At 39.8% G+C, this 27,954-nt stretch overlaps 1 protein-coding gene and 1 pseudogene across 8 annotated transcripts in view; both read right to left on the bottom strand.

Moving 5' to 3' along the window:
• Positions 1 to 27,954, bottom strand: part of RALGAPB (Ral GTPase activating protein non-catalytic subunit beta) — a 99,072-nt gene that overhangs the window by 19,860 nt on the left and 51,258 nt on the right. For 4 of the 8 annotated variants that reach the window (XM_085003879.1, XM_085003881.1, XM_021078133.2 and 1 more), the window contains 9 exons: positions 27,284 to 27,413; positions 25,353 to 25,486; positions 20,685 to 20,867; positions 18,838 to 18,989; positions 13,667 to 13,854; positions 10,069 to 10,175; positions 8,321 to 8,473; positions 5,643 to 5,852; positions 237 to 395 (listed from right to left, as the gene is read on the bottom strand). In XM_085003879.1, coding sequence (XP_084860005.1) covers positions 237 to 395; positions 5,643 to 5,852; positions 8,321 to 8,473; positions 10,069 to 10,175; positions 13,667 to 13,854; positions 18,838 to 18,989; positions 20,685 to 20,867; positions 25,353 to 25,486; positions 27,284 to 27,413 — 1,416 coding nt within the window. The remainder of the gene's footprint in view (positions 1 to 236; positions 396 to 5,642; positions 5,853 to 8,320; positions 8,474 to 10,068; positions 10,176 to 13,666; positions 13,855 to 18,837; positions 18,990 to 20,684; positions 20,868 to 25,352; positions 25,487 to 27,283; positions 27,414 to 27,954) is intronic. The other 4 variants (XM_085003880.1, XM_085003882.1, XM_021078136.2 and 1 more) reach the window with 1 other exon arrangement.
• LOC146395309 (small ribosomal subunit protein uS3 pseudogene) lies at positions 21,992 to 23,012 on the bottom strand (annotated as a pseudogene).

Below are 27,954 nucleotides of genomic sequence, written 5' to 3'. Positions count from 1 at the left end.
GAATTCCTTAAGGAAAATGAAGATACTCTACAGCTTTTCTCTAAATCACATTCGCTAAGAGTTAAAAGACTCAGGACTCCAAGCATCAGAGTTTTCACTAACTCAGTTTCTGAACTGGTTCACAAGTCTTTAAGCATCAAGAATAACTCGTCTCCCACCATGGGTAAGCGCAAGCCATGTAAAAATTTTTAAATTTACAACATAAAAAGTTACCCCCTCAAATTCAGAAATCTTACCTCTTGGTTTGTTTTCTGACCTGGCTTCATATAGAAAATAAAAACAGTGTCGAAGGGACGACATGGCAAGAGATCCAGATACCCCATGTCATCAAAAAATCCAGGTATCGTGGAGTCAAGTGCAATAAGGTGAGGAGGTAGACGACTATTTGCAGGTTCCTATCACCAAAGGAAGAAGAAAGAAAATTACTGTCTCTTTTCACTATTCCAATTACAAAAGCAATATTTGCTCATGGTTTAATAAACACTAAGTAAAACAAAAAATTATAGAGTGGCAGGAATAAGCAAAACCATAACCCCAAACTACAGAAACTCTCTTTTTACTTCCTTTCAGTTCTCTCATTTGCCTTTTTTTTTTTTTTTGTTAGAGACAACTGAGATTGCACTACGAATATAATTTAAAATCCTATTTTTTCTATAACATATCATGCTTCTAGAAAAAATTGTATATGTATTTTTTTTCTTATTCATTGTTGGCAGAAAGGCAAAATGGTACAGCCATGCTGGAAGGCAGTTTGGCAGTTTCTTGCAAAGCTAAACATAGTCTTATCATACAATGCAGCAATCGTATAACTTGGTATTTACCCCACAAAAACTTGCACACAAATGTTTATAGCAGCTTTATTCACAATTGCCAAAATTTGGAAGCAACCAGAATGTCTTTCTGTAGATGATATATCCATACAATGGAATCTTATTCAATGATAAAAAGAAATGAGCTATCAAGTCACAAAAAGACATGGAGAAACCCTAAATGCAAATGACTAAGTGAAAGAAACCAATCTGAAGATGCTACAGTCTATATATGATCCCAACTATATGACATTTTGGAAAAGGTAAAACTGGAGACAGTAAAAGACAGTGGTTGTCAGGGGCTGGGGGAGGTAGAGAGGGAGGGATGACTAGGAAGACTGCAGTGGATTTTTAGGGCAGTGAAACTATTCTATCAAACACTATGATGGTGGACACACATAATGACACATTTGTCAAAACCCACGGAATTGTACAACACAGAGTGAACTCTAATGTAAACTATGGACTTCAGTTAATAACCCAACCGCTATTGGTTCATCAGTTGTTACAAATGTGTCACAACAATGTAAGATGTTATAACAGGAGAAACCATGTATGTAGAGAAGACAGGGTGTGTGGGAATTTTCTGTACTTTCTACCCAGTTGTTTTGCAAACCTAAAACTGCTTTAAAAATTAAAGTCTATTAATTTTTTTAAGTATTTTTGTTTTGTTTTCCCCCAATCCCTTATCTTCTTCGAGATCTTGATCTTGCCCAGCAGGCTATGCCATCCATGGATTTCTCAGGAAAGCATCTTTACTCTTTTCTAATTAGCAAGGATTGTGAGCTTGGTCTTCTCATCTATTATATAACATTCCTAACAAGGGTTGAGGCAACACCTTATGGTCAAAGACATACTATTTCTGCAGTCAAACAGACGAGTATTCCACACTATGAAATAAGTAAAGACTACAAACAGCCTCATGTCAATTCAAGTCAAATTTTGCCACTAGACGAATTTTCTATAAACATATAAAAAACTTCTGGCTTTCATTTTTCACTTTGAAATCATGGATAAGGAACTGTGGACCTGCAGCATGCTATAATATTCCTTATAGGACAAATCCGCCTCATTCTTCTTCTTCTTTTATTTATTTATTTATTTATTTTTGCTTTTTAGGCTGAACACTCAGCATTTGGATGTTCCCAGGCTAGGGGTCCAATCGGAGCTACAGCTGCTAGCCCAAGCCACAGCCACAACACAGGATCCAAGCTGCATCTGCAACCTACACCACAGCTCATGGCAACACCAGATCCTTAACCACTGAGCAAGGCCAGGGATCAAACCCGAAACCTCATGGTTCCAAGTTGGACTCATTTCTGCTGTGCCACGATGGCAACTCCTCCTTTTTCTTCTTCTTTTTATTAAATAAGCTATCTCATCAACTTGTTCTTTTGGATGATCCTCTAATTCAGGAAATGCACATATTTTATATCTCTCAATAACTTTTTAAAGTTTTCTCCTCTAGGTGTTTCTCCTAATACATTTTGTTAGGATAACGTCTGTCAGTAACACAACTATAACTGAGTTATTTTTGTATCATATTTTTAACTGTATATTACAGCTATAGTCATTAATATTTGTACCGCATGTGTGCTGATCTTAATTTTCATTTGCCTTAAACATTCTATTGATTCTCTTATGGCTGTCTAAATATAAAATATATTACCTGGGAATTGTCTTTTCCTTTCCTATGGTTTTTTCCTCTTACTTAGTTTCTTTTAATATTTCATTGACTTTCTTAAAGATGATACTATGATGGAACCTCCCTGCACATTTTTTTGAAACTTCGTGTTAATCTGTAATTATTTAAAAATTAAAATAATTTTCTACCAACTAAAAAACTCACTGTTAAAAAGTAAGCAAGGTAGATAGATATGCTTTACCTCTGGTTTTAACAAAGGATGGTTCTAGTTTCCTCATTTCCCATCCCATTTCTTAAACAGGCTGCCGTTTAGAGAGATCTACATTACTGGCCTAGGCAAAGTTTTGGGGTTTTCGTCTATTCATTAAAAAAAAAAAAAAAAAACTATTCATTAAAAAAAAAAATCAGAGTGAATATTGTTTGACTGAATACTGACATTGTTTTATTGACTGATCTGCTACATAGGATCAAATTATTTTTTTAATAACCTTACTAATATTTACCAATAATTCACTCTCCTTGAGTTCCTAGGGTAAACCTTACTTGGTTGTAGAACCTAATCTGCTTAACATGCTGCTGAGTTCAGCTGTACTATCATTCTCCTTAATACTTCTTCACATATATGCATTAAGTAAGGCCGGCTTATAGATATTTTGTAGGTGTGCGCTGTCAGGTTTAGGGTATCAGAGATATGCTAAGATTCATAAAATAAACCAGGTTACTTTCTGACTTTTTCCTATGTCTTGACTCAGGTAAGAAAGAATGAGAATTATTTTCTTGAAAGCTTAAAAGTTTCAACTAGAATAGAAAACAAGAGGAATTCTCTTATGGCTCAGAGGGTTAAGAATCTAGTGTGGCATGGATAAGCAATGAGATTCTGCTGTATAGCACTGGGAACTATATCTAGTCACTTTTTTTTCTTTTTTTTGCTTTTTAGGGCCGTACCTGAGGCATAAGGAGGTTCCCAGGCTGGGGGTCAAATCGGAGCTGTAGCCACTGGCCTACGCCACAGCCACAAAAACGCCAGATCCTTAACCCACTGAGCAAGGCCAGGGATCAAACTCACAACCTCATGGTTCCTAGTTGGATTCATTTCCGCTGCACCATGATGGGAACTCCTATATCTAGTCATTTATGATGGAGCATGATAATGGAGAAAAAAGAATGTATATATGTATGTGTGACTGGGTCACCTTACCGTACAGTAGAAAATAGAACACTGTAAACCAGCTATAATGGAAAAAAATAAAAATCATTAAAAAAAAAAAAAGAGAATCTGGTGTTGCCACTGCTGTGGCTCAGGTCGCTACTATGGCACAGGTTCAATCCCTGGCCTGGGAACCCCCGCATACCTTGGGTATAGCCAAAAACAAACAAAAAAAAATAAAAATAAAAATAAAACATGAAAGGAAAACTGCCATTTCAGAAATAGGGCTATTAAGGCTCTTCTTGTCTCCCTTCAGTCCACAGGATGTAATCATTTCCTTCTAATATTTTTTTTTGTTTACTGTTTCTACTCTGTTCTATTTTCTCCACTTGGAATATCACTAATCATTTGTAGATTGTACCTTGGTTCTTTGCCTTCCATTTTTTCAAGGACCACACCTGCGGCATATGGAAGTTCCCAGGCTAGAGGCTGAATAGGAGCTGCAAATGCTGGCCTACACCATAGCCACCACAACGTGGGATCCGAGCCTCTGCAACCTACACTTACCAACTCATGGTAACGCCAGATCCTTTTTAAAAATTGATTGATTGATTGATTGATTGCTTTTAAGGGCCGCACCCACAGCATATGGAAGTTCCCAGGCTAGGGGTTGAATTGGAGCTGAAGCCACTGGCCTACCCCACAGCCACAGCAACACCAGATCCAATCCTTGTTTGTGACCTACACCACAGCTCACGTTAACACTGGATCCTTAACCCACTGAACGAGGCCAGGGACTGAACCTGCATCCTCATGGATCCTAGTTGGGTACGTTAACCACTGAGCCATGAAGGGAACTCTAATGCCAGATCCTTAATCCACTAAGAGAGGCCAGGGATGGAACCCACATCTTCATGGATTCTAGTTGGGCTCACAACCTACTGAGCTACAAGGGGAACTCTTACCTTCCACATTTACCAGTACATTTTTCATTATTTTCTCTCTCTGCTCTTTTCTTCTGCTTTTTTGGTTTACTTTTTTACTTTTGTTTTGTTTTTACTCCCCACCACTAACTCAATTTTCTACAATGTAAGAAAATATTTTTCCTCTACAGGCTGAAATCCAAACTCAGACAGCAATGTTCTCCTCTGCTTTCCTAAGAAGTTAAATGGCCTTTAACCTAGTAGCTGCTGGAGACTAAAGGCGGGGGCAGCTTGTGCAATAAGCAACTTCTTGCCTGATAATCCTGGGTTGCGCTTTTCAAAACAAATAGGCCTTAGTACAAGCTCTAAATCCACATCCTATTTTACGTTTTTGAGGCCCTGTTTCCATATCTGTCAACTAGAGACAGCATCACTTTTCTTGTAAAAGTGTTTTGAGGATAACAGAGTTAAGAACAATGGCAATATTTACCTTAGAGCCTGGCTTACTTTGTACTATGTATTGTAGCGCTTCAGGTGTGAAGTACCCGACCGACCACAACGAGGTGAAAATTCTCATCACCCCCCATTTTACAGATGAGGAACTAAGGCTCAGAAAAGTTGGGCAACTTGCCCAAGATCACATAGCTGGTAAGTAGTGATGCCAGGACATAAACCTAAATAGTCTGATCTTAGAAGCTGCACAACATAACAAGTGCTTATTGAAAGTGATGTGAAAGAGCAGAGTCAGCAACTGTAGCCTATTTGGTCAGCAGGAAAGTTGACGGGGGGGGGGGGGGGAGTTTCAACATTCCTTTTCTATTTATCTATAGATTTCATTAATAAGTGTGAGATAAGTCCTACATCACCTAGGAAAATTCAGAGGTGGATGTATTATCAGGGCAGGCTTCTCAGAACTCTGAGTACATTCATGGGAAAACTGTCTCGGAGCTCAGACTGCAACCTGCAGCATCCCAGAATTTCATTTACTTGCATGAAGGGTGTGAAACTAAACAATTTTTGCTTTTTAAATTCCTCCTATCCTCAGAAAACTGCTTTCATTATCATCAGTTGAATATTATTTATGAATATATTCACTCATAAAAGTTTATGAAAATTACCTTCAATGCTTCTAAGGACAAAAATCCAAAGTGTGAAAGAAAAAGGCGTGCTGTTTGGAATTCTTGGGCAGGAGGAGGGGGCTTACAATCTGTAACCGGATCAGGGAAACTTCTCTTCTGTAATTCCTCCTCACTTTGTTGTTCAAGGTGTATCTCATAAGCAATCTGCTGGGCCATGCCATTCCTTAATTTTTCGTGCCTCTCTTCTAACTGGAATGAATCAAATATTTCATTTTTTAGAACTATTATAAAAGTGATAGGATTAATCTTAATTTTAAATGAAAATAAAGCTACAAGTAACAAAGTAAATGAAGATAACTTTCAGTGATGAACATTTAGTTTCAGTTTCGTACAGAGTATGTAACCAAGCAAATCCATTTCGAGGTTAAAACAAATACCCAAAACACGTCCCTACGGCCTTAAAAATTCCTCATCTCCTTGCTGTAAATGAAACATTCTGTCCTTGCTTCCCTTCACAGAGGCAAGACAATGGCAGAGCTGCTGCTCTCTGCCAGATGCCTGCCAATTCCCAGATCACTTTACCCCCTCCTCCGTACCCCTGTCCATCTTCATCCTGCAATGATCCCCTCATTGAAGTCCACAACCATGTGGATTAGTCGTACAAGTGGAGACTTCCCCTGACCCCTCTGCTTCCCTTCTGATCGATTCTGTTAAAGTGCCATCCTTTTCAGTGAACAACCTGGCTTATGTTCCTACAACCTCCTCAAGCTTCACACCTTTGGCCATCCATGACACACTTCGTATTCAGATGTGCTGCACTTCTAAGAGCTACAATTCTGAAATTCCCTTCCTCCAGCTCACCCACATCCTCACCCTCCAAGACTATCACTGGGAGGCAACCAACCTCTCCCCAAAGCCATTAGCATCCTCCTGGCTTTACCAACTTCCCACCCAAAATGAAATCTCCAAATCTGATGTATTAATACCCTCTCCTAAGCATTATGTTAGGAGAGGGTATTATTGTTATGTTGTCCCTTATGCTTCCATATTCACCTCGTCAGGCTCCACGACATTCAAATTTTTAACTTATGCCTCCAGATACCAAGGACTTTTGAAGAAAGTCACCAGAGTAAGTTAAATAACCTTACTACAGATAATACTACTTTAACCTACTTGGGCTGCCTGGCAATTTTAAGAACCATCTTTGCCTTTCTATTTCATTCCTAAGAACTAAGATTAAAATTTACATAAGCTGTTTCGATTTCCCTCTTCCCACTTCTAAATGGCTCTGAACCTTCACTTACCCTCTCCTTCTTTCCTGTCTTACCGGAAAAATCCCTTTTCCTTTTTTTTTTAAGTCTTTTTAGGGCCTCGCCCATAGCACATGGACACTCCCAGGCTAGGGGTCTAACTGGAGCTGTAGCCGCTGGCCTATGCCACAGCCACAGCAATGCCAGATCTGAGCTGTGTCTGCAACCTACATCACAGTTCAGGGCAACTCCAGATCCTTAACCCACTGAGTGAGGCCAGGGATCAAACCTTCGTCCTCAGAGATACTAGTCAGATTTGTTTCCACTGTGCCATGACAGGAACTCCAAGTATCCCTTTTCTAAACACAAGCACACAGCCTCTTGACCCTACTGCCTCTAGGGCCTTACTCTATTATTTACCATTTCCCCGGCCCATCTTACAGTATTAGCAGGTGTAGTCTTTTCTCCAGTGGCTCCTTCTACCTCTAAGAATGTTCATATTCCTAGCATTCTTGAATTAATAAAAGAAAGAAAAAGAGAAACTAGGCTTGCCTTTCCTTAGCGAGGCTATTTCCTCATACTATTATCCACTCTGTACCCTTCCCTTTACTGCCAACAGTAACGTTGTAAATTTATATTCATTGCCTTTTCCTCACTAACCATCCATTCCTCTGAGCCTTATACTTTAATACTTCTTTGAACCTGCTCTCAAAGGTCACCTATAATTTCATGCCAAAATCTAGGGGCCTCTTCTTCGGGCTCCTTCTCCTTGATCTCTCTAGCAGCTGATACTGCAGGTGACTTCCATTCCTGCCTTTTATTCTCTCATTCCCTGACATACCCCTGTCTTCCATTTCTTAAAATTCTTCTCCCTTGACCTAAGAGGCCAATTACTTAATCTAGTTAACTTTCTAAATTAATCTAAAATCACATAAATTTTTCCCATCTTCCCAAACCTGTCCTCTTGCTAATGCCTATATTTCTGTAAATGGCACCATTATCGTTGTCACTTAAGGCCCTAATCTAAAGTTCTTTGGGCTCTTTTCCTTCCCTCATTAATCTACAATTGTCTGGATCTACCTCTTCAAGACATGACATACATTTAAACTTCCACTATCAATAAGGTAGTTCTTCCTATCCCCTGCCTGGACTGTCATAGTGGTCTCTGAATTGGTCACCCTTTTCCAAACATCCTCCACTAGGTCTGATCACATCACCACACTAGTGAAACCATGGATCAGCCCAGGTAGCCCGTGCCACCTCTTTACAAGGGATATCCAGCTCCCTTCAATCAGCCGCAGTCTGTATTTATCTTATTACATGGTAACCTCCTGGATGACAAGCACCCAGGTCATCTTACGCATCACCTCCAGGAACACCAAAGAAAGGCAATGTCTTGACCACAGAAGTTGTTTAGGAATGTTGATAGTCATTCTCTTAACAACTGCTGATAGTAATTTATCTTACTTCTTCAGTGACAATTTCATGCAAATCCGGAATGCTCAGATCTGCTTTCACAAAAGGAATCTTATCCACCTCTTCAGGAAATGGTCGATGTTTCACAGTATATTTAAATCCAACATCATTTTTAGGAACTGGACGAGGTTCAGGCACAAAAAGCTGTTAAAATAAAACAAATAACATTATGTTTATTACATTTGGTGTCATCTGTAATGACATGTATTTCCCTGCTCTCTTAGACGCCTGTGTTTCCCTAGGATTACATGACACAGGAACTCAGCAAAAATCTACAAATACTACTATTCATGGTAAAGGTAAACAGCCTGCATACCAGTGCACTCTATTTTATTTTTATAAAAATTGTTCATCAACTTATTGTAGATTTTGTGACTTATCAGTCACAACGATTTATCAGTGGGTTACAGACCTCTACTGCACGGGCCTGTATCCTGCATATTCAGTGGGTCGGCCAATAGATAAGGCACTTAGAGCTTAAGGCTCAAACCTCCTTTTTCCTTAAGGGCTCTGAAATCATTCCATATAATAAAGTGCAAGTTTGGGTCCACCAGGCATCTCTAGACAGTGAGTTAAATAATTAGAACCTCGGCATGCTCAACTGAAAAAGTATGGCACCAAATCTAGGTCTTCATGGCTCCAAATCTCTGCTTTAATATGTATTAGCTATGCGACTGTCATTTTCACATCTTAAAAATGGAAATAACTCATCACAAGACTGTTGTAAGGATTAAATAAAAATACATATGACCTATATTAAATTATCAACCAGTTTTAGTGCCTGTCCTCATCTCCTTCCAAGTCAGTTTTTAATGCTCTCAGTGGCTTATAGTGCTGCTGAATGTGACTGGCATGATGCTACCAGGAGAAGAGGGTGAGCTCCACACAGCAAAACATCTCACTTCACAGAGACACCGAGGATGTTCAATTAGTTTAGGCACATGCTCTAATTCTGTGGTCTCTGTCTTCAATGCTGGGCAAGTTTTATTAAGTATGTTCTAAATTTTTAGTAACGTTAAGTAAAAGCTGACAATGAGATAAATGAAAACGGCATCGGAAAACGACTAAAATTCTACTTAAGTGTTACATACAGAAAGGAAAAAATACTGTTAAGGAAATCCACCAAAACAGTGACAGTGGCTATCTACTTCTCGAGAGTAAGAGCACAGTTGATTTAAAGTTTATTATCTGAATTTTCTAACCTTTGCCCATAAGCAAATTTTATTCACATAACTGTTATTAAAGAAAATAAGCTGTGCCACCACAAAGGAAGATTTCATCAAATTATACTGCATATTTAAAAATTATAGTATATATTACCAATTGTATGGTTATAAATAGAATGAAACAATTTGAAACTAAGTCCTACTGCCAGAGGCATCAAGGATCTGGCCAAATTTTTTTCATAATGGCATGTACCTAAATTTTATGATATTTAACACTGCATGAAAAAAATTCGGGCTGTTGTTCAGAAAAGCAGTTCTTAGTCGTAAGTAGAGATGTCAGAGTTACCCAGAAAGCTTTTTGAAAACACACATGCCTTGAAGATATCTTTAAAGAGTAATTCAGTGGACCTGAAATTCTAGATGATTCTGATGTGAACTCACTGACTGAGAATCCGGCTTGGATCAAAAAGTTTATTTTGCCTGTGATTTTTGTTGGAATATTATTTAACCTTTAAATCACAAAACACACACGCACTCATTCCTAGTCACTTCCCTGTAACTTCTGATGGATACCTTCTGATTTGCTTTTGCTCCTCTGGGTAAAAGGCAAAGTTGTTGTGCCCAAGCAAGTCTTCCAGACATTCCCCGGACCAGCACAGTGACAGAGGGGAAAAAATCATCTGGAATAAAACGTTGGTATTAAAAGCTTTAATTCCTGACAACATATAAAATATCCCTATTGTCAACTTTACAGCCTCTAAAAATCAAGCCTTAGCACAGTATTTCTCAAACTTTGTCATATCCATGTACCATCTCACCATATATCACTTTCATCCTTTATGAACCACCTCTGTGGATTCTGTCATGTCCATGTACCATTGTTACTACTGTCTTACTTTGTATCAATCACTTTCTTCCCTTTTTTAAAAAACTTAAAATTTTTAAAAGAAATTATGTATTTTGATTTTAAAAGTAGACCATGAGGAGTTTTGATCCCCTTGTCTGGGAACTTCCATATGCCACGGGTGTGGCCCTAAATGGACCAAAAAAAAAAAAAAAGTAAGACCATGAATTTTAGCGTGCCAATTATATATATATTTAAAACATGTTTAAAAATACATGAAATAGGGAATTCCCTGGTGGCTCAGTGGGTTAAGAGTCTAGTGCTGATGTTACATCCACCCATGCCTTTGTGTACCACTGCCCACCACATGTAGGCACTGTTCCATCCCAGCAGAAGTTCAGGGGCAGGAAGAAGAGGGGTAAAGAATTCACGATGGACTTCCTGAGTGACCCAGATCTTTCTTCCTAGTCCCTTCTTTTGTCTCTGCTATAGGAGTCAACTTATTTAAACTTCCCTCTCACTTCTGTTTTTCGGTTTTTTTTTTTTGTCTTTTTAGGCCTGCACACACGGCCTATGGAGGTTCCCACGCTAGGGGTCAAATCGGAGCTATAGCTGCCCCCCTACACCACAACCACAGCAACAAGGGATCCGAGCAGCGTCTGCGACCTACACCACAACATAGCTCACCACAACGTTGGGTCCTAAACCCTCTGAGCGAGGTCAGGGGTCGAACCTGCATCCTCATGGATGCTAGCTGGGTTTGTTAACCGCTGAGCCACTACGGGAACTCCTCACTTCTGTTATTTATTAACTATTACAGTGAACCATTAAAATGTCCTTGTACATCTATAAAATCCCCAATGTTTTTACTTTTTTTTGCCATTTCTTGGGCCGCTCCCGCGGCATATGGAGATTCCCAGGCTAGGGGTCTAATCGGAGCTGTAGCTGCCAGCCTAACCGCCAGAGCTACAGCAACGCAGGATCCGAGCCACGTCTGCAACCTACACCACAGCTCACAGCAACGCCAGATCGTTAACCCACTGAGCAAGGGCAGGGATCGAACCCGAAACCTCATGGTTCCTAGTTGGATTCGTTAACCACTGCGCCACGACGGGAATTCCTGTTTTTACTTTTGATACAGACTTCCAAGGCAATGAAATTACTTAGAATGACAGTAGCAGAGTATTAAAAATTGTGGAAAAGAGTTGACACTTAACCCCATGCCAGAAAACCTGGAGGGGATAATGGGATTTTACAGATCTTTATCGGGTGGCTTGGGAGTGGGAAGCTGAAGGAATCATGAATAACTGGCCCAAGCCAGGGAATAAAGTCAAACAATCACTGGGTCTAAGGTAGAGAAGGATGGGATGCTGGCAGGAAAGACTTAGGACCAGTGCTTTTGGAGTTGGGCAATGATTAAAGGCCCCATTTGTTTCATATTAAAGTCACTCTATCTTACCACAGCACGACGGAAACCTGTGATGGTATTCATTTATCCCTGAACTACTGGGAAATGTTTCATTTTACTTTATGGATTTATGAGATCCTACATATACATACTCAAGAGAATTTGCATGGCCCTCTAAAACCCCTTTCACCTTTGTAAAAATAAGAAGGCAAGTCTTTAATAACGGAGAAAATCCTGTCACTGTGGGAAAACTGTAACAGAGTATGAGGTTCAGAAAATTTGGATTCTAGTCCCAGTCATACACTAGAAGCATATATACCATCTACCTCTCTAGTAACCCTGGTCAAGTCACATACTTTCTCTGAGCCCCAGTTTCTTCACCTGTAAACAAGGAAACTGTACACGAGGTGATTTCCTACGTCTCTCTGTGAGCCCAGAGATTCTGTAACCCTCACTTTTCTTCACCTTTCCAGCAATAAGAATATGCTTCCTTTACATACCAGCTGATTCCAATTAATATCAGGAAAAAATGGATTTTGAGTAGTCTGCATTGCTGTGGTAATCACGTACCTTGAGATGGTTTATAACTGGGAGAAATAGGGGAGGAAAACAGTGCATGTTTTGTCAATGGAAAAGCACTGAAAGATTTTCAGGAGGGCACTGGCACGGTAAGATCTGCATTTAAGGATAAAGACAATGGTGGCATCAAGTAGGATGTAGGTATGAGTAAGGAACTTTGGAACTGAATGAAGAGAGAATCAGGTCAGGTAGGAAGCAACTGCAATTACCTAGGCAAGAAATCATAAGATCCTGCATTTGGCTGTATCGGGAGGGATACAGAGAAAAGACGATTCCAAAGTCACTGGGAAGGTAGAAACGTGGAAACCAACTACATAAGGGGAGTAAGAGGAGGGAGCAGGTAAAGATGACTCCTCCAATTTCTAGCCTGTTTGGGTGGCATCAATAACTAAAAAAGAACAATGTGGCCTGACGGGAAGGAAGGAAGAGTAATAAATAATGATTTTTACAAACTTTTTACTTTTTTTTATTTTTTGGTCTTTCTGCCATTTCTTGGGCCGCTCCCATGGCATATGGAGGTTCCCAGGCCAGGGGTCGAATCGGAGCTGTAGCCACCAGCCTCCGCCAGAGCCACAGGAATGCGGGATTCAAGCCACGTCTGCAACCCACATCACAGCAACACCAGATCCTCAACCCACTGAGCAAGGCCAGGGATCGAACTCATACCCTCATATATACTAGTTGGGATCTTTTTTTTTTGTCTTTTTGCCATTTTTTGGGCCACTCCCTTGGCATATGGAGGTTCCCAGGCTAGGGGTCAAATCGGAGCTATAGCTGCCAGCCTACACCACAGCCACAGCAATGTAGGATCTGAGCCGCGTCTGCGACCTACACCACAGCTCACGGCAACGCTGGATCCTTAACCCACTGAGCAAGGCCAGGGCTCGAGCCACAACCTCACGGTTCCTAGTTGGATTCGTTAACCACTGGAACTCCAACAAACTTTTTACAAAATCTAAGGAGCTCTTTTCTGATATTCCAGATGCAGAAAAGAGCCTCAAAAGATCGTATTTAATGTGTATATTCAATTTTCTGACCCTCAATTTTTCAGTCGTTATTATTTCACAATTTGAAGACTTTTTTTTTCTTTTTTTGGCTGCGGCATGTGGAAATTACTGGGCCAGGGACTGAACCTGAGCCACAGCAGTGATCTGAGCCACTGCAGTGACAATGCCAGATCCTTAACCCACTGTGCCACAAGGGAACTCCTAGAAGCCTTTTTGACAAATGTAAAATACTTATAATTTTCAGCTTTCCTTCCCCAATCCTGGAGACCGCTTGTTAGTACCAATTAACATGTTGACTTAGCAGTGGAAAAAGCCCAAAGTGCTGAAACTTACTCTGTTCATTTCCAAGAGGTTGCTCCAGCATTGCCAGGATGACACTGTTATCCAAGACAAAGTACCGGAAGCTATGCTTGTTGATGGTTGGCAGCCTGGAGTATTTAATCAAAGTGGTCTCATTCACCAGACTACAAGGAGAGGCAGGACCACTGGGTGAAGGAAACGCGCCAAGCAGCTGCATAATACTATGGAGAATGCAAAAGATAGCAGTTAATTCCCAAAGCAAACGCTTAAGTTTTTACCTTATGCATCAATCAATCTGTCCTTCTGTTTTTTTTGGATTTTAACTGACACAGACATGCTTCCTCTTTGAGGGTCAGATATACTCCCCATGATGGATGCCATGGTGGGCTGTCCACACTTATTTCCTGCTCCAAAACTGAAAGATTCATTCCTTCAGATGCAGGGGGATGGTGGCCATAGCTTTCAATTGAGCTCTAAAGAGGCCAGTGAGAACCACTTCACTCAAGATCACAGCTTCCTCCTGAGACAGCTTACGTCCAATGACTTGCTGATGCAGGGGTATAAGTTCCAGCCCCTAGGCCCCAACAAAAGAGAATTCTGAAGGGCCAGTCCAGCTCCAGAGCTTTTTGTTGCAAATGCATCACAATTTAGTGGTTCCCTGCACTCAGTCCTACTTCCCTCATTCCCCCATAAGGGTTGATCCTGAGAGCACTTTCCAATAAACCTCTTTCAAGAAATTTTCTCTCTAAATTTGCTACCCAGGGAACATGACTACACATACTTCCAGATCATGAAGCTCCTAAAGATATATTTTTAAAAATGTGTCTGCTCCAGGTTTCAGGATTATGCTAGCTAAACCACTCTAGACCTAGAAAAGGACCCCGAATCAGCCAACCCCCCCCTCAATTTTTCAGACAAGGAAACTTAGGCTAAGATGATATGTGATCATTGAGAGACCAGAACCAGGGGCCGTGAATAGAAATCCTCATTTTACAGATAAGGAATTTTATGCACTAATAGCTACATCTCACAGAACTGCTGTAATTGTTAAATAAGAACATATACCAAAAAATGTTCTGAGAGTTCCTGTCGTGGCGCAGTGGTTAACGAATCCGACTAGGAACCATGAGGTTGCGGGTTTGGTCCCTGCCCTTGCTCAGTGGGTTAACGATCCGGCGTTGCTGTGAGCTGTGGTGTAGGTTGCAGACGCGGCTCGGATCCCGCGTTGCTGTGGCTCTGGCATAGGCCGGTGGCTACAGCTCTGATTCAACCCCTGGCCTGGGAACCTCCATATGCCGTGGGAGTGGCCCAAGAAATAGCAACAACAACAACAAAAGACAAAAAGACAAAAAAAAAAAAAAAAGAATGTATACATGTATGTGTGACTGGGTCACCTTGCTGTGCAGTAGAAAATTGACAGAACACTGTAAACCAACTATAATGGAAAAAATAAAGATCATTTAAAAAAAAAAAATGTTCTGTAAACTGGAATTCAAGTGATCAAGTCTTAACATTCAGAAATGTTTATATCCGCAGAGATTTCTGCATATATTCAATGAATAATAATAACTTACATATATATACCCCTTACCATGTGCCAGGCACTAGGTCTAAGCACTTTACACATATTATTTTATTTAGTTATTATAACAACCCTATGGGATAGGTACCATTATTATTCCCATCTCTTAATTGAGAAACTGAAACACAGAAAGAATCCTGCTAGGAATAGAAAGATTTTATCTTAGAGCCCTAATATCACCTGGCCCTTCATGTGCAACTTACTTGGAAAGCTAGTATTCCCCAACGCCACTTTCCTCATCACAGTCCTCAGTTTGAGAGGCCCCTCCCTTTCTCTTCCATTGTTTTTTTTTTTTTCCTGTTTTTACAGACGAAACTGCAGCATATGAAAGTTCCCAGGCTAGGGGTCAAATCGGAGCTGCAGCTGAGGCTTACACCACAGCCACAGCAAAACCGGCTCCAGGTCACATCTGCGACCTATGCCGCAGCTTCTGGCAATGCCAGATCCTCATGGAGACTCTGTCTGGTCCTTAACTCGCTGAGCTACAATGGGAACTCCTCTCTGTCATTCTAATGCTTGAACCCGAATCTTTCTGATACTAAAAGGCAACATTGCTCAACAGGTATTTTTCATTTTCTCTCCTCCTAGGAGGAGGACTATCTGAGAAGTTCAGGAAGCAGGAGAATTTCACAATGAATTAAGGCCTAAGGATTTGTGGAAAACCAGGAGACCAGTAATGGAAAAATGTGGGTTTCTATAGAACACAGGACAGAGATGGTTGCCACAAAGCATATGGACCATGTGAGCCTATGTTCCATGCAAGATTCTAAGCCATTATCAAATAGGATGCTGGCAAGGGAACAAGTAATTAAGATCATCACACCAGCCTAAACACATTTTCTCTTCTTGATAATGACTAGACTGCAAAGGCAGAGAAATATCTCTGAAATAAAGACATGCCACTTTATTGATAAATACGTAGACAAGATTTTAAAATCCTTATGAACCTGAAGGGAAATCCCTTATCACATAGAGGACCTGTGCGGCACAGATCACAACTGTGGCTCAGATCTGATCCCTGGCCTGGGAACTCCTAAGCCACGAGGTAGCCCAAAAAAATACATAAATAAAATAAAAGAAGAAAAATATAATGAAATTTTAAAAGCCTCAAAGATTTTAGTTGACTTAGTGCTAATCTATCAGGTTCTGAAAAACCCAATGTAGTCTCCAAGGATATTTCAGTGAAAATATAATATTCTACAGAGTGTAAAGGTCACTAGACCTTTAGCCTACTATACTCACTGAACGACCTTTAGAGAGGTACAGTCAAACCTTCACCACTGAAAGGTACTTTAACACCCTGTCATATGAAAAACAGCTGAAGGTAGTGACAGAAATGAACCAGAAAGAACACAAGCATTGTTGTCAGATATTGCTACTCTTTGGACAAAAGGATTTCATCATCAAAAGTTTGAATCACAACCATGGGTAGAAGTTAAAGTGGGAGAGATTTCAGCTCAATGTAAATACCAAGTTTTTAACAACTAAAATGAAATGAGAAACCTCTGAGGTTAAAGTATCCCAAAACTAGAGGCTAAATAACTTGGTACATAATCTTAAAGGTGACTTAAGCAGAGGAGCTGCTGAAACGACTTCAGAATCCTGATGCACAACAAAGGGAAAAATACCAAGCAGCAGCTCTGCATTCCATAATCATCGATGTCTAGGCTGGGGAGACAACACTAGCATGTATTAAGCATAACCAGGTGTGATCAGGACAGGACAGAATTCCATGCTGTGTGGTAGGGTCAGACTGAATAAGCACAGATGTGTAGAAAAGAAGTAGAATAATAAGTGAGAGCAGTCTGGACTAGGATACCATCTGAGCTTAGAGGGATGGAGGAAATGCATTCAAAAGTCAAGTCTACTGAGTTCCCTAGTGGCCGAGTGGTTAAGGACTCAGCATTGCCACTGCCATGGATCAGGTTTAACCCCTGGCCTGGGAATTTCCACATGCCATGGGTGTGGCCAAAAAACAATTTAAAGTTTATTGGACTCAGTCATGGGCTTCATAAGTGAGAAAAGGAGTTAAAGTTTTGTGTCTGCATAACTGGAAATCAGCAATGACAGGGACATAGAGCTGTAACTGTGAGAGGGACAGAGAAAACTCGTTTTGGATATGCTTCATGATGACTCTTCAGGGCCCTCTTCAAGACTTGAAACTGAAGCTATCGTTTGTAGAGCTGCCAGCAGAGACAAGGCAGGGGAGACACCTGGCTGGGTTAGTGGGAAACATCCCAGGACTCTCTACTCACTCCGAGCTCATATCCAATCCTCACTGCCAATTATACTCTCAATGGAATGTCCCATCCAGGCTAAGATGCAGCAAACTTATTTTTTGTATAATGCAGAGTCCCAGTAAGCATTTTTCCTGATTTTCTAGCTATGAGCCAAACCTTCACAAAGTCATCAAAAGCCCAGCATTAGCATAATGAGCAGGACTAAACTAAAGCAAGTATTCTTCTAAAACTTTACGGAATGACCTAAGCCCAGAGGAACAGAAATAAACCCAAATTTATTGTGCATGCCCCAAGTTATTGAAGGTCACTGAACTCAAAACATTCTGGGATCTTGGTAAGGGCTGATTTACACATAAATCTTCTACAAGCTGTGTCACCTCTCTCTTTAAGAAGACCAAGGATGAGCCAACCCAGACTGACGTGACATAACTTCTTCCTGCTTTTATGTTGTTCTGGGTCCACATCCACCCTTTTTCATATACCCCATCTTTCCATCTGTACTGATTCTACCTAATCTTCTCCACCTACCTCTTTCTTTCAGTTGATAAATGTGCCTACTGCCTTCCTTTCCTCTTCCTGCTCTGCTCACCTACTAGCCAAACACAAACGCTCTCAACTCTCTCTACTTTTTCAAGGTGCCAACCCGTCTCCTTCCGTTCACTACCAAAATGCTTGAAACACGAGTCTTTTCTTGCTGCCTTCATCACCCTGCAATCTGACTTACAGCTCCAAACTATCCATTCTCTAGGAGTCAGGTCAATGTCATTTTCCTTAGAAATCTTACTTTGATTTCCCCTAATCTGGAAGCATTCATTTCCCCCTTCCAATACCCAGCATTTTATTTGTACCTCTTCTCTTAGAGCATCTGTTTTTCACCTAATATTACAGATATTTGTGTTCACATCTTATCTTCCCTATTGGATGAGAAGTTCTTTGAGGGTGGTTAAGTGGATCTGATTTATCTTTACAATCCTATTACCAGTTCACAAGAAGTTCATAAATCTTGGCTGAATGAATCTATAATATGTAATATAAATGGTGCAGCAGAGAATACAAACCACTAAGCTGCAAAGCAAGAGACCTAATGGTGTGACCACAGACATACCCCGTCTCTGCACTTAGCCACCGAAGTGAGGTGGTGGGTAAGGTTCTCCAAAATCCTTTCCAGCTCTAACATGATACCACTTGAATTACCGTCAACCAGCAGAGACAAACAAGGACCCCAAACTCTTAGCCCCAAGTTCCTAGTTTCCTTTGGTCCAAAGTATCCTAAACGGATTATGTCACTTAATGCTGAATGATTGGAGGAGATGAAACAACACAGGATCCCATCTAATCCCATCCAGCTCCTAGGCACAATCCCTGTAGAATCACTTTCATACCATGTTAGGGTGGCTTCAGCAGCATCCTTTACCCTCATAGATGCAGGGTTTGGCTCTTTATCTCCTTTGTACTTGACTTCCTGCTCACTATTCTTGGACTTGCTTCCTGAAATACCCAGTTCCACAATCTCCAACACTTCCTTAAGACAGTCCTAGAAGAAGGAAAGGCACATTACTTTTCGTAATACATCTATTTTATCAAAACACAAGGAAACAGATCAACATGCCAATAGTGCTTGTGTTTTGGTGGTAGGGCTCTAGTTTCTTTCTCATTTGCTTTAATAGGTATATATTAACTTCATACAATATAATTAAATAAACTTCCCCCCAATTTTTTTTAAAGCATTAAATTTAAGTGTTCAGAGATTTTGAGAGTAAGTAAAGATAAATTCAATTTTATCGGTCACAATTCTTGTAAAACTCACTGTACTATAAACAGTGAAGCCCAAGTAAGAGATGTAACAGTAATTCAGTTAAACCTGAATGGTTTAAAACATGTTAGATTATCCAAAGGGAAGCTCATCAATTATTGACATTTTTAAGCAATTTCTAGTGTCATAACCTCAGAAGTCATAATGAAAATGACTAAGATTTAATCAACAGTATTAAAAGCTATCTCTTCTTTTATTTACACTGTGAATTCTTTTTTTTTTACAGTTTTGCAAATTTTTTTATTCCAAGAAATGATTAAACGTGTCCATCTATGATTTTTTTTTTTTTTTAACACTGTGAATTCTTTATACCTGCCTGCCTTCCCATAAGAAAAGTATTACATGGAACAATGGTAGGGAAAGCAGCCTAGATATTTGTGTCTACTTGAAAAGAAGCATATGTGAAATGACATTTTCGGATACAAGCAACTTTAAGAATGAGCTGTGCTTTAGGTTTGAGCCTGGCTATCAACTATCCCTCTTGATTTGATGACCAGTGACTAAGGTACCTACTGGCCATCTCAAGGCTACTACCCTTTCAAGAAAGAACATTTTTTTTCTTTGAATTAGAGCTGCAGCTATGGTCTATACCACAGCCACAGCCACACCAGATCCAAGCTGCATCTGCAACCTATGCCACAACTTGTGTCAATGCCTATCCTTAACCTACTGAGCAAGGCCAGAGATCAAACCCACATCCTCACAGAGACAACATTGGGTTTTTAACCCACTGAGCCACAACAGGAACCTCAGAAAGAACATTCTTGATAGTTCATAGATAAATTATCTAAAGCCCCATCTTTTAAAAGAACTTCTCTAAAGGTTAATTTGCAACCAAACACAGTTGACTCTTGAACAACATGAGGATTAGAGCTGCTGACCCTTCAGAGTACAGTAAAAAAATCCATGAATAGGAGTTCCCTGGTGGCCTGGTGGTTAAGGATCCAGTGTTGCTACTGCAGTGGCTCAGGTCACTGCTGTGGCACAGGTTTGATCCCTGGCCCAGAAGCTTCCACATGCCATGGGTGTGACCAAAAAAAAAAAAAAAAAAAAAAAAAAATCCACATATAAATTATAGTCAGCCCTCCTCCATATACATAGCTCCTCCTTATCCACAGTTCCACATTTGCAGATTCAACAAATCATGAATCACGTAATGGTGTTGTATATACTATTTTTAAAAATTTGTAAACAAGCAGCCCCACACAGTTCGACCCCATGTTGTTCAAAGATCAACTGTATGATGACATTTTTTGAGTTGTGTTCAAAAGGACACATGTTCTCTTGAAACCGAACAAGTATATTCAGTTTAAAGTATGCGATGTTGCGTTTAAATTTGGATATTCTCATTTAAAAGACATTTTCCCAGCATACATTTTTGTTTCTATTTACTGTTTGAGGATCCAGTAAACTAACCTTTTCATCAAGCATATCAGGGTGCTCTGTCAGCCAGACACAGAGACACTGAAAAGCTGCTACTATCATGGAGTGCAGATCCCGGGAGTGGAGAGGAGCTGGCCGACTACACTGGTACACGATGTAGCTGCACACAGAACTGATGGCTCGCTTCCGGTCTCCTGAGTCAACCATCACCTTCACCTAAGCGTATTTGTATGGGGAACACAGTTAGCCAGAAACCACTGTACCTTTTCAGAGCCTCTACACTGAGGCTCAGCCTTTCTGATAATGTGATACACCACAGGAAGCCTTGACTTTTAAAATATTATTTATATAGAAGAACGTAATATTTCAGCGATACCACCGTATACTACTCTATAATAAAAATAGAGGGCATTTTTCAAATTCTAACGCAGTATTTCATTTTCCATGCTCTAAAACCCGAACTCCTGGGGTGCACCTACTCATTACTGCCACAGATCACAAGAATGGCTGGCAATGGAACACGTGCACGTTTCTAAAGCCCCCTAACCAAACCCCACAGTGATCTCTAAGGGGTACAAAGTTCCATGCAGCTGCTCAGAGGTAAATTACACATACTTAAATATACAATTTGATAAATTTTGGCATAGGTATACACCTATGAACTATGAGCACAATCAAGATGGCAGATATGCTCATCATCCTGCAAATTCCTCAGGCACCTTTGTAATACTTCCACTTCTTTTTGCCCCTCCTTAGGTTACTGCTGCTTTGCTTTCTGTCACTATAGGTTAACCTGCATTTTCTAGAGTTTTATTTAAATAAAATCACAGAATACTATACCATGGAGTAGGGGGAAATCTGGTTTCTCTTACTCAGCATAATCATTTTGAGATTAATCCACATTTTTGGGTGTATCAATCAGTCATTCCTTTTTATTGCTTAGTATTCCCTTATATGGATTATATACCACAACTCATTTATCCAGTCACCTGCTGGACATTTGAATTGTTTCCAACTTTTGAATATTACAAATAAAGCTGCTATAAACATTCACATACACGTTTTTGTATGGACATATACTCTCTTATTTCCTGCGAGTGGACTAACTGGATCATACGATAGATGTAAATTTAATTTTTAAGGATCCACCAAGCTGTTTTCTAAAACAATTGGATTGATTAACATTCCCTTCAACAGTACAAAGAGTACATGAGTTCCAATTCTTCTCTATCACCACCAGACATTTGGTATAGTCAGTCTTTTAAATATGAACCATCCTGACAGATAGGGAGTGGTTTTAATTGCATTTCCCTAATAAGTAATGATAATAAGCATATTTTCATGTGCTTATTTGCCATCAGCATATCTTCTTTGGCAAAATACCTGTTCAAGCTTTTGCCCATTTTAAGATTGGGTTGTTTGCTGTATTATCTTGGCACCTCCAGATCCAGGTGCTAAGGAGACCCTGTTATGCAGTGGGCACTGGTTAGGGCAGGACAGACAGCTCTGGCTTCCTAACCTTCTGTCCCAAGATGGAAATGGTGGATAATATCTCATCTTTAGGGTCCACAGTGCTCATGTGGTCAGAGCCAGGGGTCCACTGGCTCCCAGGCCTGGTCTTACCACTTGGGTCCAGGACAGCATGATCTTCACTGTGATGCCCAGCACAGCATATCTGAGTAGTATGTGGCACATGACGGTATCAATGTAGTAGTTAACAGGATCCTCACTGTGGATCATCACACCATCCAGAAACTTCATGGATTTGGCCCTCTGTCCTTGGAGTTTCCCTGACACCCATGATCCTGTAGCCCTTGGCCCCACTCTCCATGATGAACTGCAGCATCCCATAGTAGGGCTCTGCCTAGCAAGCCCTCCTAGGAGTTTGCAATGCAGAGACTCCATCTGGACAAAGGCACACAGACCTCTGGCAGCCACCTTTCCAGGAAAAGCTCTACACAGCCTTCAGGGAAGCCAAACTTCTTCTGAACTACGTTGGTCAATTCCAGGATCCACAGGTTCTTCTCACCAAGGACATTCTGTCTGCATCCTGGAGGCCAAGGTAATGATTTCTGTCCTGGTTGGTATAATTCAGACCTCAATTCCAGAGTAGTCATCTTTGGCAAGTCTCTGAGTGAGGAACTCTTTCAGTTTAATTCTGAAAAAGCCATCAACAACAAGCATCCCTTTCTTGGAAATTTTCATCACCATATTGCACATCACCAAAAGGAAAGGTTATTACTCAGCTTTGAGAATTCTTTACATGATCTGGATATAGGTCCTTTATCACATACATTCTCTGGAAAACTTTCTCCCAATCTGTGACTTGTCATCTCATTCTCCTAACAGCATTTTTTGAAGACCATTAGCTTTTAGGTTTTTTTTTTTTTGGCCACCCTGTGGCATATGGAGCTCCAGGGCCAGAGATCAGATCTGAGAAGTGGCTGCAACCTAAGCCATAGCTGTGGCAACGCCGGACCCCTAACCCACTATGCTGGACCGGGAATCAAACCCACTTCCCAGTGCTCCCAAGATGCTGCCGATCCCATTGTGCCACAGCAGGAGCTCCAGGTTTTAGTTTTTAAAAAGTCAGATTTAAAAGTTTGTTCCTCTATGGTATAATATCTAAGAAATCTCTGTATAACCCAAATCTTAGTACAACTGACAACAATTTTCTCCCATGATTCCTTCTAGAGTTTAGAATTTAAGTTTTATATTTAGGTCTACAATCCATTTTGGGGTAATTTCTGTACACAGCACAAAATATGAATCAAAGGAGTTTTTTGTATATGAGTATCTGATTGTTCCAGCGCCAAATGCTGAAAAGACTATCTTTTATCCTTTGAATTATCACTGTACCTTTGTCAAAAATTGAACGTCCATACATGTGTGGATCTACTTCTGGACTCCCTATACTATTCTACTGATCTGTCTGTTTATCCTTATTCCAATACCAAACTGTTTTGACTATTGCAGCTTTATGGTAAGTCTTAAAATCAAGTCGTATAAGCCCTTTATAATTCGTTAGGTCCGGAGAGCACTCCATCTAGGACCAATTACCCCTACTACTGAGAGTGCACTGAAGGTCACAGGCAACAGTACCTTGCCCTCAAAGACAAGCACGGTCCTGCACATCTCACAAATGGCTGTTATTACCTCCTGCATCAACTGCTCCTCACAAACTATGGCCATTACACCTATTCCTGAGAATCTGTGAGGTAAACTCTAAGTGGTGGTGAGAAGGTCTTAGGTTTTTTGCCTATTTTGTCTCTCATGACTTAGGTGAGTCACAGCCTTACCTAAGCGTTACCTAAAATGGGGGCTGGAATTTTATCTTCTCAGACAATATCACCTTACCTGTATATAACACTTTTGTGTTTACAAAGTGTTCTACATATTTCACTTCATTTCATCCTCACATCACCAGGTGTTATACACAAGACAATCCTTCCCATTTCACAGATAATACTTGATGTCAGTGAAGATATGGAGACAGCTGAACCTTCCTATATGACTAGTGGAAAGGTACACTGATTCAGTTGCTGTAGAAAACAATTTGGCAGCTCCTCAAAAAGTTAAATATGGAATTACCATATGACCCAGCAATTCCACTCCTAGGTATATACCCAAAATAATCAAAAATTGATATTCAAATAAATACATGTACCTGCATGTTCACAGCAGCACTGTTCATAATAGCCAAAATGTGCAACAGAGGAACAGACAGACAAACTGGTACATAAATATGACGGAACATCATTCATCCATAAAATGGAATGAAACTGTGACATAGGCTATAACATAAGTGAACCTCAAAAACATATCAAGTGAAAGCAGCCATATACAAAAGGTCACATTTTAATTTATATAAAATATCCAGAACAGGTAAATCCATAGAGACAGACTATAGATTGATGGTTGCTAGGCATTAGGGGAAAGGGAGACCAGGAAGCAATTGCTTACTGAGTATAGGGTTTCTTTTGGGGGTGCTAAGTGTTTTGGAACTAGACAGAGGTAATGGTTGCACAACACTGTGAAAGCACTTAATAGGCACTGAATTGTTGTTCACTATTAAACGGTTGAATTTATGTTACGTGAATTTCACCTCAATTAAAAAATAAAAAACAAACACTTAGAGAAATGCAAACGGGCTCTAAGGTTGCACAAAACTGAAATAAGATCCATGAAAGAAATTTGAAAGTAGAGCCAATTTTCACTTATCTGTGATAACAGAAAACAGGAGAGTCATAGGTAGTTCCAAATGGCATATTTTAAGATAAGCTTTTCTTTCTTTACTAAATCTCTATTTGTTCATTAAAATTAGATCATCTCATAATGGCATAAAATATCACGTTGAAAATTTAAGGGTATTACAAGCAAATACAAAATCAATAGGTATTCTACTATTATGTGCAAATAAATAAATAGCAAGTATTGAAATGTTTCCCCTTAATTTAACAGCAAAAATGTCATCCGCACTCCTTGAACCTATTAAACAAAAAAGTAAAGATCATTTTGTAAAATCTCACTCAGTGACTGAAGTGAGAAGTCAGGCTCATTTTGCACATTTTATACAACATAGTATAAACTATGTTGAGTATAACCGACATTTGCAACACCTACACACGAAGGGGTCAGAAGATACAGAAAAAAGAGCCACAGTCCAAGGCTGCTGGGCTAAAATAAAAGGAATGTTCTCACCTTGGCCAGGCCAGAGAGGAGCTCTAGAGCTGCCAGTGATATGCTCATGTCTTGCCGCCACTGGGAGTTGAGTCTTTGGGTGACGAGATGAATGCTGCGAATCAGGAGCCCAGCAGCTGAATCTGTATTAAGAGCTAGGATATAACCCCAATGCCACATCCAACAGGGAGGGAAAACAACTAAGCATTAGTAACGAGAAGCACAGCATTCCACCAGGTACAGACCACAGCAGCCACAGTGAGCATGACGGGCACCCACACAGTGCTACAGCTCCCCGCCCCACTGGCTTGAGCATCAAGCCTCACTCAACAACAGTGCTTAGGGCACATACACTGGACCAAAGCAGCTTCTAGCTCCCAGCTCAGGTATTCTCATACAGACATCCACTGGGATTTGGCAGTTTCAGTATCATTCTTGCATCAGTGTAAATCTTAAAATTTCTAAGTTAATTCACAGAGTCACATTAAAAAAAAAACAAAACAATGAAAAGGCTATCAATTATTTCCTTGGAATTTCAGAGAAGAAATAAATTCAAATTTTAGAATCTTCTCAGATGCTGGAAATTATCCTAAAGCATCTTTTAAAATTACTTTCAGGGTTTAAGCCACCCAAAGTCACATGCAATGCCTTTTCAAACACATTCTAACATTTAATTCTCTAGGACAACTTTAATACCTCTAAAGAAATTTAAATAACTGAGTCACTGTGTTTTTATTTAGCCTCCAATTCTATATTTAAAAGTATTTACTACTTAGTTAATAATAAATTAGGACAAATGAAATTGAATTTATAAAGGAAGCTTTAGGGACATTATACCTGTCGATCCTATCAGAAAGAGGGCAGTGACAACAGAAAAAGGAATGATCATTAAAGAGAGACATTCATGCAACACTAACACAAATCTGGATTTCTTAGTAAAAAATATTTTATGACATTACAAGCAGAACTAACACCAGTTCGAAATACTGAAACAAACAATAACCACTTCAAACATTTATATTAGAACACATATAATAATGCAAAAATTGCTTTAGTTTAAACGTATCTTAGAAGCATGAAAAAAAATTTTTCACCTAAAGTAAACTTAAATCCATAAAAATAATGAGTAAGATAACAATTTAAATAACTTCTTTATAAATGCAAAATTTAAATGTCAAATAGCCACATAAGACCTTATGTATGTGACATGCTCAAGGATACTTAGAGCAAACTTAAGTCACGGAAACATGCCTGGACTCCCAGGGTCATGAGCTCTCCAGAAAATTTAAAAAATTAAACTCATATCTAAGGAGCTAGATTTCATTCCAATCTACTGTTGAATTATTTCTCACAGATTCAATATACCATCAGTATTTATGTATAAAAACTAAAGGCACCCACAAACTCAGAGAACCCATAAAGTAACTACCCAGGGTAAAGGGCATCATTGAATAGGATGCTCTACTGGCAAGCATTTCCTTATTCTTTCTTATTCTTTGTGACTAAAGAATCTAACCAGATATAGTAGGGTATGTGGGCTTTAAACACAAAGACGGACTCTCCTCTGGGTTACCATTTCATGTATAAACCATCACTTACCCTTACTACACTGTACTAACTGATAAACTGGCTGACTCTGAGGCAAAGCCTAAATCCTATTTGACTCTGTATTACTAGCACCTACTACAGAGTCCAGAAATGTTTCCTAACCACACATTAAAATAATTTATAAAATCTAAGAAACCACCCAAAATCTAACTACTAAAAGCTGTAGAGCTAAATTTAAAAGACTTCTTTTTCTTAATGTTTTAGATTCTTATTATACTTAAATACATAAAAACCACAAACATTAAAATCTTGTCTAAATTTTTGTTTGGTTTGGTTTATATATCTGGGCATTAAAAGTAATTTTTTCAAAAAAAGAAAAAAAAAAAAAAAAAAACATGACTTACCATAATCTCTTAGGAGAGCTTGAGCAGGTCTTTCACTATCAGGAGTTGTGGGCTCTGTGCTTCCACCACTTGCTGAACTAATACCACTATTAGTGCGACTATGACTCTTCAAGTTATTTTCTCCACCACCCTAGTCAATAAAAATGAATAAAATATTTGACAATTACATCCATAGTTCACAAGTACAAATAGAGGTTAATCATTAAAAGCCATGTTGATAAAACAGAACGTGCCAAACAGCAAAAACTGATACCAGATAAAAATGACAAAAGACTGAATCTGCTGTGGTGTTTTTAAAACACCCTTTACTGGAGGTTATCAATGGTATAAACACCCTTTATTGGTGTGTTCTCTGCTATTGTTTAAAAGGGCCATCTTCCATCTTCACTAATCTTCACTAGCTAATAAGTCTGGGTTCTTAAAGAAATACCCTAGTGCCTCCCAAGCAAAACTTCAGAACAGGAACACAATCTTTAAAAAAAAAAAGGAGTTCCCGTCGTGGTGCAATGGTTAACGAATCCGACTAGGAACCATGAGGTTGCGGGTTGGATCCCTGCCCTTGCTCAGTGGGTCAAGGTTCCGGCATTGCCATGAGCTGTGGTGTAGGTCCCAGACATACCTTGGACCCAGCGTTGCTGTGGCTCTGGCGTAGGCCAGCGGCTACAGCTCTG

The sequence above is a fragment of the Sus scrofa genome, chromosome 17 (assembly GCF_054392235.1).
Source record: "Sus scrofa isolate SSC_HxYL_T2T_F1_AM1 chromosome 17, Sscrofa_HxYL_maternal_Yorkshire_Landrace_v2.0, whole genome shotgun sequence".
Classification (NCBI taxonomy): Eukaryota; Metazoa; Chordata; class Mammalia; order Artiodactyla; family Suidae; genus Sus; species Sus scrofa.
Note: the sequence above shows the minus strand (reverse complement) of the source record. Positions and strands in the feature narration are given on the sequence as shown.